Raw genomic sequence first — 11,997 nt, 5'->3', positions numbered from 1 at the left:
GTTTGCAAAGAGGTTTGCTGGGGCAGAAGGAACTTGAGTGGAAGGCAACAGGCATAAAGTGGGCAGACAGACATTTTTGATGTGTGTGTTATTTTAAGGCCTCCTTTCAGGCTTAGGAGGAGGAGCTGGAAGCCCCTGAGCCTTGGACAATATATTAGGGGAATGCCAACAAATTTAAATTTTGCTTTTTGTTACAGTTGCTGCTTGATACTGACAAATTTGAGTAACTCTGGGTAAATCTTTTTTTGCTAATGGAGATGGATGCATCAGAAGCCACACACACAACACCATGAAAACAGATTGCATAGTCGTGAACACACCAGATGCTTTGTAGATCAGAAGAACACTGGTTATAACATATGCCATCATCTGGGGTTGAGAGCAAATCTCACCAAGTAGTCATTGTTGATGGTGCAAATAAACCTCCCATTAGAGTTTCTGACAGAAAAGTTAACATCAGGAAGGAAGTTAATGCTTCATGATTTTATTAATTTTCATGTTCTCCTGCAGAATAATCACAAAATTCACTAACTACAGTGCAGAAAGAACAGGTTCCTGTTTGTGGGTGAAAGAATTCAAGGAACATGAGAATTGTTAGCAATGCAAAAGTAAAAGGAGAAGAAGGGATTAAAATTCACAAACAGTCAGGAGATGGTAATTGCATTTTTTTGTCATTCCAGGTGCCATCAATGTACATCTCTGCACAAGCTTCTGTCCTTCTATCAGAGGGTTCACCTGGGTACCAATTTGTATAAGACAGCTCTGTGCCATCAAGGTAAAGGAATTCACCTGGATTCAGACTCTCCTTTATTCCCAAATATGCATATGGGTTAAAATGTCTCACAAACTCCAAAATGGCATTATTTTCCCCCTTGTTCTTGGGGGATGCAATGAAGCCTCCAGCATTTTTGCACATGTTAAATATGGTTTCAAAATCAGCTGATTTCCCATTGGTAGCAAACAATTTCCTTCCATATTCTATTAGCTGTTTAGTCAAAATAATGGCTGCAAAGTAAAGGGAAAATCTTGTTAATAATTTACAGATGATTTTACACAGTTCTTTTGCCACTGTCTGCTTTCCTTCAAACAAATGAAATTGAGAACCTTACAGCAAAAATGAGTATGCCCAAACTATTGTTTGGTTTGTCACCACATTATTCTCATCCCTCATCCCATGCCTCTTCTCAGGGGGTGAGTGTCAAAGACCTGCTAAAATATATAGACTTGCTGTTCTGCACAATCAAGAGATTATAATCTTGAGAAGAAAGGAGAAGGTGGGAGAAGAATTATTAAGATAGAAAGAGAAAGGAAGGGTAGAACAATTGATTAGAGAGAGAGAGAGAGAGAGAGAGATGTAGTTAGTAGGGGTGTGTGACGCTTTGGTTGCTGATTCGATTTGGAGAAGGTTCGGCCTGATTTGGCAGCCGAATCATCTAATCTGAATTGACCCATTAAAAGCTCCAAATTGATTAGAAGGATTTGGCAATTGGGTGATTTGGAAAAGACGGTCTTGTAGGGAAACAGAAACTGAGAAGAGGGGGGGGCAGGAGGAGGGGAAAGACTACTCTGATATTGACATCTGTAGTTGTCCAGTGGCTGTGACCTTTCTCTGAGTTCCCTTCCAATCACAATGCTCTGGGGGAGGGATGTAGAAACAACACATCTTTGTGTGAAGCCTTTCTCTGCCTTTTGTGAGCTGTCTCTGCCTGGAAGCAACAGCATGTGAAAGGTATTAGCTGCAGTCAGTCTCTCGCTAGTCTCTCTTCTTGGAAAGGATTGGATATATCTTTCCAATATATTACAGATAGAAGATATAGTACAGATAGAAGATACAGTAAACAGATAGAAGATATATTGCACATAGAAGATATGTTACACTTCCACACATGTATTAAACAGATAGAAGATATTACACACACACATATATTAAACAGGTAGTATATTGCACATACAAGATATATAACACACACACACACACATACACACATTTTCAAGCACAGCAAACATTATGAAGCATGCTGGGAAGGCAGGTGCCAGGTCCTCCTCCACCCCCCAAACATGGATGCACCCTCTTTCCTGGCAGCAATGAGTCTTCTGCTGCCAGTGGGGCAAGCAGGTGAGAGCAGTACCTGTCCCTGCACCAGCTCCACTAATACCGGAAATAGCTACCAGCACCAGCATGACAATCTCCTCCCCCCCAATTTCAACCCCCAGCATGAACCTTCCAGTGCTAGAAGAGGATCTGGATCTGGAACCAAGGGAGCTGAGTGACATAGCCAGGCAAATTCCGGGGAAGGAGGAGGAATCAGAGTTTGCACTCTACACCCCTCAAAGTTCCCCTACAGGCAGGTCTTTTCTGGAAGGCACTTCAGAGGAGGTTGTGGGGGCATGTGGCTCAGCTTCCCCTGATGTTGTGCCTCTGCCTGCTGAGGAGGGGGATAAGGCATGATCCCCACCCTCAACCCAGAAGTGTGTGTGTGTGGGGGGGGCATAGCGTAGTGTAGTGTGGGAGCATTTTGAGTTGGCAGATGATCCTAGGTATGCTATGTGCCAGCACTGGTTAAGGCAGATCAGCCGGGGCAAGGACATGAAACACTTTGCCACCACAGCAATCCTGTTGCATCTCAGGTGGCAGCACCCCCTTGCCCTTGTTCCTCCTCAGCCTGGCACCAGTGGGAGTGTGCCCAAAAAGAAGCCCCCCTCTTGCTCCAAAGCCCCTATCCCCGTGAAGCAGAGGCAGGCCACCCTGAAGCAGTGGGGGAAAGCCACAGACAAAGGGGGACAGGTTGCAAGGCAAGCAAGGTCACCCAGGGCATTGGGGAGATGCTTGCTCTGGATGGCCATTCCTTCTCCTTTGTTGAGCATCCAGGGTTTAGGTAGCTCATGGCACTTGTGGCCCCATCCTACCAAGTGCCTACATGCACCACCTTTAATAGGACGGTGGTGTCCTCCCTGTATGAGGCATGCAGAGAGTACTTGAGGGAGGAGTTGCACAAGGCAGGGCCACAGGTAGCCCTGCACTTCACTTCAGACATCTGGATCAGCTGGGGTGGAGATCATACTTACATCTTCCTCACAGGGCACTGGTGCAATCAGTCATGCCATTGGTGGGCTCTCCTTCAAGCAGAGGTGATGGATGGGTCCCACACAGCAAGGGAGATCATGGTGGCCATGAACCACATGAGCAAGGGTGGCTCATTGGGCAGGTGAGCTCACCCGCAGGTTCATGGTCACCGACAACGGGGCCAATATGGTCAAGGCCATCTGTGATGCCAACTTTGTTGGCATCTGCTGTGTGGCACACAAGTTCCACCTCATAGTCAGAGATGCCTTGGATGGGAACAGGGCTCCCAGTGATGGTGCCGTCACTACCAGCCAGCTCATTTCAAAATGCAGGAAGGTGGTGGGCTACTTCCACCAGAGCATCAAGGAAGGCAAGATGCTATGGGAGAAGCAGGCAGAGCTGAGCATCCCGCAGCACAAAATCATGCAGGATGTGGAGACATGGTGCAGCTCCACATACCTGATGCTTGAAAGGCTGGTCAAGTAACACAAGGCATCCATGAGATGATCTTGCTCAGGGAGATTAGGATGAGCAGCCCCCTTAACAAAACTGAGTAGGATACCATCTCCCAGATCTTGGTGGTGCTCAAGCCATTCCTCAAGACCAGCAAAAGACTCAGCATTTGGCGATACCCTCCTTAGCCAGATGATCCCCATAGTGAAGGAGCTTGAGAATCAAATGTAGAATTTCCAGGGGATTGATGTTCCTGGCTGGGGCAAGCCACTTTCACCATAGGTGCAGGCACTGGTGAAGCAGCTGAAGGAGGGCATCAAAAAATGGCTGGATCTGTTGTGGTCCAGTACTGTCTGTGTGCTGGTGGGCATGTGCAACCCAAGGGTTAAGGGAAGCATCTGCAGCAGCAAAACTCTTGATCACTAGATGGAGGTGCTGGTGAACAGGGTCAGAAGGGCAGAGGTAGGGGGATGTGGAAGAGGGGGATCCACTGTCCTGTGCCAGCACTCCAAGCACCACCCAATCTCCTCCACGACAGATGCTTCAAATGTGGGCCAAGGGCATGGCTTCAATGGTGGGGTCCAGAGGCATCTTACCCCACCATCTGGCAAATAGTACTGAGGCCTTGGTGGCTACCTATCTTGCCGAGGACATGGAGCCACTGCAATGTGAACCCTTGGCCTATTGGGCAGCCCACAGCCAGATGTGGCAGGAACACCTGTCCTCTCCACTGACCAGTGTTCCAAGCAAGAGGGTGTTCAGCATTGCTGGGATGTTGTCACACCCCACAGCACCTGCTTGGATCCTGGTTTGGTAGAACAACTGGTGTTCCTCAAGGTGAACCTCCCACTGCTGGGGTTCCCCAAGCTCCACCTGCTGATGGAGTGAGTGCCACCATCTTCATTCTGCACATATTTGCTTTTTTTATTTGCTTTGACAACCATTTAATGCCCCGCACTCAGAGCTGGCAGTGGCAATATTTCACCAGCCAGCAGGGGAAGAACATCTCCCTGCTGAGCTCCCATGATAGGATGGACTTGGAGGTATGGATTGGGGCTATGAGGAAGGAGGAGGCCCCAGGTCCTGGGCATGACCTAAAATTGCACCCTGCCAGGGTAGGGAGGCCTGGTGGGACTGCCGGTGGTGCAGTAGCCCCAGGAAATGCCAGGACCATGAACCTCCCTAGTGAAAGGTGGGTAGGGGTGTCTTAAAACCTCCAGCTACCACATGCATGTACAGTCCTGGCTGGGGAAAGCCCAGACCTGTCAGATCTTTGAGAGGCCTGATTCTTGCTGGTTGCAATGGAGTTGTGAGGCTCAGGTAAGCTTAGCTGCCTGGGATGCCATCTGTGAGCTTGGGGCACAGTGTAGGAGAGGTATGGACCTATGGAATGGATGTTACCCCTAGACACCAGGGGTTTAAATGGGCAGCCTTCCCACCTGGGTAACATCTGAATCAGTTTTCCATCAAGGCATGGCAGGAGAAAGAGGGATGGGCGGTTGGCCCAGAAACAAGTGGGCAGGCTGCGATCTAACCAGCACTGGGAAGGCCCACTGTTACAGGCTACCATCCCTGCTGCATTCATCCTGCTTTGCCTTAACACACACAAGGCAGACAAGGTTCTTTGGGTCAATCTGATATCTTTTTTTAGATCAACTGAATAGTTGGAGAAATATATCTTGGCAAGTTTTTGAGTTTAAAAACCCTTTGTCAGGCTGAGGAAGCACCTGCAGTTGGTGTGCATGCTCTTCCTGGATGGAATGAATAGTAAAGAAGCCATAGGCTGGGCTGATATGCAAGAAAACTAATCAGTGAAAATGTAAATTGAGGCCTCAGGGAGTGAGACTCAGGCTGGGGGCAGGGGGAGGGGGAAGGGGGATGTAGCAGCCAGGTAAAAGTGGAGAGGTACCTGGGGAGTCAGATATCAGGCAGGTTATAGTGTGTCATAAATCCAATATCTATATTGAGTCCATGAGTTTTTATATCCAGTAGATTTATGAAGTGAAGTTTGTAGGCTTGTCTAGAAAAGGAGTTCTGTAAATTCCCTTTGAGGATCAGGACTGAGAGACTGGAGGGAGAGTGGCTTCCTTGTGAGAAATGTGCCCCCACTGGTAATTGGATTTTCTTATGTGTAATAGATGTGCAGTATGCATTCATTCTGGTGCACAGTTGTTGTTTGGTCTCTCCTATATATTTTCCATCAGGGCATTTGGTGCACTGAATGAGATACATAATGTTTCTGGAGGTGCAGCTGTAATATCCAGGAACGGTGATGGTTCTGTTGTGGGGTGTAGGAATTGTGGGGGTACTGGAGATATGTTGGCAGGTTTTTCATTTCCTGTCACGGCATGGTCTGGATCCATTCGGTGTGTTTTGGCCTGTAGGAAGTTTGCTTCTGGTGATGAGGTTAGTGAGGTTTGGTGCTTGTTTAAATTTACAAAACAGCTTTTATACACAGGCCTACAAACTTCATTTAATGAATCTGCTGGATATAAAAACTCATGGACTCAGTATAGATACTGGATTTCTGACACACTATAACCTGCCTACCATGTGACTCCCCAGATAATTCTCGAATTTTACCTGCTACATCCCCCTTCCCTGCCCCCACTTCCAGCCTGTATCTCACCCCATGACACCTCAATTTACATTTTCACTGACTAGCTTTCTTGCCTGCATACCAGCCTCTGCCTTCTTTACTATTCATTCCATCCAGGAAGAGCACATACACAAACTGCAGATGCTTCCTTAGCCTGACAAAGGGTTTTTAAACTCTAAATCTTGCCAAGATATATTTCTTCAGCTATTCGGTTGGTTTAATAAAAGATATCACATCTACTCAAAGAACCTTGCCTGCCTGTTCCTTAGACCAACATGGCTATAAACAGAAACCCTGTTAACACACACACACACACACGCACACACACACATACAAGTTTTGCTTTCAACAGTTTGATGTGCACTTTCTCAGAAGCCCCTGCACCTATCTCCTTGAAACCTGGCAGGCTTCCTGCCCTCAGAAGGGGCTATCATCCCTGCCGCTTTCACCCTGCTCTGCCTTAACACACACACAACACAAGTTTTGCTTTCAACAGTTTGAGGGGCACTTTCACAGAAACCCCTGCACCTATCTCCTTGAAACTTGGCAGGCTTTGTGCCCTCAGAAGGGGCTAATATTTTTGTTATTTTCATCTATTTCTGAAAATAAATGACAAAGTTATAGGTATTTAGTGATTTCCCATTATAATCTATGGCCGAATCACCAAATCACACCGAATCAGCATCAAATCTTTCGAATCCAATTCAGCTGAAAGATTCAGGACAGTGATCCAAATCACTGAATCAAATCACTATCCCACAAATTGGCTGAATCTGAATGCGAATCAAATACTAGCTGCTTTGCACAGGCCTTGTAGTTAGCTTTGTTAGTCTGAAGGCAGGCAGAAGGCAGGGAAAAGTAGCACTGTTGAGACTCATTTGTTCAGAGAGGCTTAAGCTTTGGCAGGTGTCAGCCTATTTTGTCAGATGCTCTGAGTTGACTTGCAGAGCACAGGGGTATAAACAGAAATAATAAAGTAATCTAAATTAAAAGATAGGATACTAGGGAAGGAAAGATGGGGACAGTAGAGGACAGTAGGGAGGGGAGAGAGGTGAAGTTCAGTTGAAGAGATTACCCTTTGGGTTCTCTTCTCTAAATTTCATAATAGAAGTTCTTCCTACATTACCTTCTATGTCATGTTTAACACCCCATTTATTCTCTTCTCTGGATTCTCTCCTATGTCTCCTCATCTGTTTTAAAGATCTATAAATCTACAGGATGAGGGATTACAGTATGTTGGAGGAGACTCAGTTAATCAAGTCTGCTGCAGTGTGGTAATTACTTCACTCCAGCAGAATCCAGTGTCATGTGTATCAGCATCCCTAAACTGAAAACTGGCAGTGGGAGTGCTTTAACAAAAGCGCATCTGACGAGTTTTAGTTAAAGCACCCCCACTGCCATTTTTCAGCATGGGGATGCTGATACTCATGACTGTCTGGGTTCTTTAACTAGAGCAGCTCTGAGAGTCCTTCTAATTAAAGCACCCACCCCACCACTCCTGGAGCACATGTATAAACACCCAGAGTGCCTGATAAAGAAAGAGACTCCTGAAACATTTGTGTAGAAAGTTGTTGTCATTTAGTAAGTTACCCATTGCTGGTAGACTATGCTTGGTAATATAATTACCATTACAGCAACAGAATTAGATTTATTACTCTCCCATCCTCAGAGCCATGTAGGATTTCTGATTTTGTCTTTCGGATTTTGTGCCCCCAGAAATAGAATGTAAAATCTAATGTAGAAATGCTCAGAAAATTCTGCCTGATTTCAAGTTTCTTTAATTTTTCCGATCTAATTTGTAGTCAACCAAATTATAAATCAGTAAGTAAGAAAAAGCAGACAAATTACCTGAAGTGTTTCTTGTAATTTGGTGCCAAAAGACAGTGGCAAGCCTATGGACAAAAATAATGTATACGCTCAGTCTAAAATGTTGGAACTAGGCTTTACATATAAAGTAGAAGTAGTTATGGAAAATTAATTGCAATTTTCTGAAACTTTGTTCTTTTCGGTATATGTTTATCTAATGGTCTGTATGAAATTGTTTGGTTTCAATGTTTTAAATAAGGGACCTTTTCATATGCTGATAATATATTGTGTTCCTGAAGGTTACCTGGTGAATGGAAATGCTTAGCTCTTGAGGTTAGTCTTCTATGCCATGCAGCATCTTTGTATCCACCTGGGCATGAGTGGGTGTGACAGGTGAGCCATGGTCAGACAGCAGATTTTGTTCTGCTGATATGTACCATTTATGACTTCCTTGCTGTTTTAGAAAGGTCTGGTGGGGTGAGGTAGAAACAGGCTTGTAATTACTAGAAGGCTTGTTCCCTTCTAGTAATTAACCTAGCAAGAAGGTAATAGTTTATTATTACATTCAACCACTCGAGTAACTCATTGGTACTGCTGATATTGGCTTCACATTTTGCTGTGCACCTTTGACTGAGGTGGTTCTACCAGCAGAAATGTAATTTTATCATGTTAACATTTAGTTCAATTAAATTCATTTCTTACCTGTAAAGTATGATTCTGCTCTGAAAAGTGACTCTGTAATGACGATCAGTTGCAGTTGTATTGATGGTCCCTCAGAGTCAGACATTTAAAGTTATATAGGTACCAAAAGGCTCAGAGAGATTTTTGTGTTAGGTGCTAAGGCAAGGGCTGGAATAGAACTTGTGGCATCTCACCTTTCTGTTCCCCTTCCTGCTGACTCCTGCACTTACCCTACTATGCTCTCAGTTTGCCGGTGGAGAGGGGTGGAACAGCTGTAGAAGCAAATAGTGTGGGAGGAGCTGTGGGGGGAAATGTCACCTCCCTTTTTGCCATTGAAAACAGGTGTTTTGGGGGTTTCTCAGTAGATGTCAGCATCTACACAGCCACCCACAGGAACAAGAGTCCAGCCCCTGCCACTGTTCCATGTGTCAGCACCACCGGGCATGTAGTCCTGGCCAGATACACCTCTGTAGTTCACTGCTTTCCAGTTAAATCCTTCATGAACTCAGGGTAGTTCCAGCTCTCTCATTCTTAGCTATGTAGGTTCTGCAGCAGTAGCAGACAGTAAAAGATTCCTTAGCCAGAGCTGCTGGTATTATTAGGGCAGTACAAGCTATGCCCATCTGTTCAAGGGTCCCTGTTAGGTTCTGACTATTATTTTTAATGTGGTTGTGTAGTAGACTGGGGCCTGAAACTGAACCTTTGTATGAAGCCCCCAAGGTAACCTTACCACTATCTGCAGGTAAAACCTATCCTGGTTTTAATCTACTTGACAACCATATAATCAAGCATCATCATATAACCCAACTGTATTCAGTTTATCAAGTGTAATCATCAAATACACCAACACATCCAGATTTCAATGTAAGTAAGACTTGTGGATACCTTTTGTTCCTTGGTTTCCTTTCCCACAAATTCCTATGCACTCTTTTTCAGCGTAGGATGTCACCAGCAACAGGGCGAGTGCTGTGGTTACATGAAACAACTGAGGTGACAGCATCATTTTTGGCCAGCTGTAAAATACAGGTAATTTATTATTTGATATTGTTATCCTTATCAAAAAAGAAAAAAAAGGAGAGAAAAAAGGTTTAGAAATGTTAATTCTTTATGTGGACATAACATTTTGTCTTTGGGGCTGAAACTTCCATTAGCTTAGTCATCTTTGCTAGTGAAACTGAGTTTGATAATGTAGCTAAAATTAGCCTAAGTTTAAATACTTATTATATCACAACAGGCAATTTATCTTTTACAATATACCCAACTAGCCATTTTATAGACAAAATAAACCATTTCTTTCTTTTTTTAATATAAATGATTAACTTCTCCCATTTTCTCTTGTGGAACAAGCTCTAGTTTCAGTATTAATTATGCAAGCAACAACAGACATATTAACTACAGTAAGGAAGAAATAGTCAAGGTATACACTTAATCATTACTCAATCAAGAGAAAAACAATTGTTTAACCTTTATGTTTCTAATCCCTCTCTTTTCACAAGCAGAAATCAGCATTCTAAATCCTTATCAGAGGTTATTTCTCCCTCAGGAAAAGACTAGAGGTGTAGTAATAGAGAAGAATGTAAGGAGACAGTGAAAAAACCCATCTAAGATGGAAAGTTTAAACAGAAAGATTTACAGTAGTACGTAACTATAATTTTTGTAATTCATACAGAAGTTTGACTTACCCTTCAGTTCCCAAATGAAATGGAAAAGGAGCAAAGCAAGACCCAACTTAAAGGGTTTGTAATTTGAGAAGCATTCTTTTATATGAATTGGAAACGTGAAGTGTATGTCATTTGCTACAAATTCACCTGCTACAGCAGAAATTTGATAAGGTTTGTTTTGAACTATTTCTTAGGTTTTGTGTTTTCTTGACATGTTTACTGTATTTTATAAATGCATGTGAAAATCTGAAGGACAATAAATAATAGACTTCTATTTCATGAACTCTTTCAAGGGGAGAAAAAGAGTCTTGGAGCAGAACAATAGACACTTGCAAAGATAACGGTTAAGGGTTATTTGCAGTATATAATGTTTCCACTTCCAATTTCCACTGTGCCTGAGAACTAAATAACTAAATGTCCATTGTGATTTTTAACTCACATTACGTAGATAAACAACCCACATCTCATAGTTGAAATGACAAAGAGTCTTTTCCTGTACATCTATATGACAGCCCTATTATGTATGGATTGTTTTCCAACATATCATAGCGTAAAAGTCTTACATACTCATTAATGATTGAAACAGAAAGGCCATGAGTAAATAGAATCTGACCAAAGAAGCATAAAGTACAAAAACATAATAATTGATTCAGGTCTTATCTGGGGTTATGTCCTTACAAGAAAATAAGTGAATCATAGGATATTGCAAAGGGAATCTGAGAGATATTCCATAATAAGAAGATTTCAGCTTGATAGTATAAGGGACAGATTGACAAAGCAACTCTGTGGGGCCTGATTCTCCCTTTATGAAACACTTTACATAACTTCATAGTTCAATGGCTTCAGAAATAGGGAAAAACATAATTTGAAAGGCAGTTCTCTTTACATTGCCATATATTCTTATACCACTGCTAAAAGTTGTTCCCATCTTTGGGCCTGGTGAGTTGCAAAAAATAAGCCTCTATACAAATGACACTGACCAACGGAGAGCACAAGATATGTCTACTAGGCCTGCGCGAAGCGGCTAATATTTGCTTTGGATTCGGATGGTTCAAGGGACAGTGATTCAATTCGATGATTTGAATCACTGTCTCGATTCGATTTGGCCGAATCTCTGAATCAGCCAGCCCAGGACTATTCCTTGCCTGCTCTCCCAGCCTGGCAATGGCTGTCCTGCCCACCACAGTTCCTGGTACTTGTTAAAAAAAAAATCCCTGGCTCAGTGGGTGCTGCCTGACAGGGGGCAATCCCTGCTACTCCCCACTGCCCCACACTGCACGAGGGACTCTACATGAGCCCCCGACCACCCCCTCACTCCCCTGGCCTCCCCCATGGGTGCCCCACCTGGGTCAGCTCCAGCCCTTTAAGAAAAAAAAACCTGAAACCCCCCACACTCACCGCTTCTGCTGGTGGGGGGTGATCCCCACTGCCCCGCACTGCCCTACATCATGTGGGGGCTCTGCACGAGTCCCTGAAGCCCCAGGGCTGCAGCAGGAGCAGTGAGTCCCAGGGCTTTTCTTGTTTTTTTTTTCTTAAAGGGACAGATCTGGCCTGGGTGGGGAACCCGTGGGGGGACCGGGGGAGTGAGGGGGGGTGGGGGCAGCTGTGGGGGGGGGCAGGGGACCAGGTGGGGGCCAGGGGGGCTGGAGGAGCAGGGGGGGTTGGGGGGACTGGCAGGGCCCCCCCCATGGTCCCTTCCCCCAGCTACCCCTCCCCCACTCCTAGTACTTACT

General features: G+C 44.5%; 1 protein-coding gene across 1 annotated transcript; it reads right to left on the bottom strand.

Moving 5' to 3' along the window:
* Positions 1–463: 463 nt before the first annotated feature.
* Positions 464–10,326, bottom strand: LOC109285589 (pulmonary surfactant-associated protein A). Its single transcript, XM_059730354.1, has 3 exons — positions 10,286–10,326; positions 9,489–9,616; positions 464–1,005 (listed from the first exon to the last, which is right to left on the bottom strand). Exons 2-3 carry the CDS (start codon positions 9,604–9,606, stop codon positions 635–637), a joined length of 489 nt encoding a protein of 162 aa, XP_059586337.1. The 5' UTR covers positions 9,607–9,616; positions 10,286–10,326; the 3' UTR covers positions 464–634.
* Between the last annotated feature and the right edge of the window lie 1,671 nt (positions 10,327–11,997).

The sequence above is a fragment of the Alligator mississippiensis genome, chromosome 6 (genome assembly GCF_030867095.1).
Source record: "Alligator mississippiensis isolate rAllMis1 chromosome 6, rAllMis1, whole genome shotgun sequence".
Lineage (NCBI taxonomy): Eukaryota > Metazoa > Chordata > Crocodylia > Alligatoridae > Alligator > Alligator mississippiensis.
Note: the sequence above shows the minus strand (reverse complement) of the source record. Positions and strands in the feature narration are given on the sequence as shown.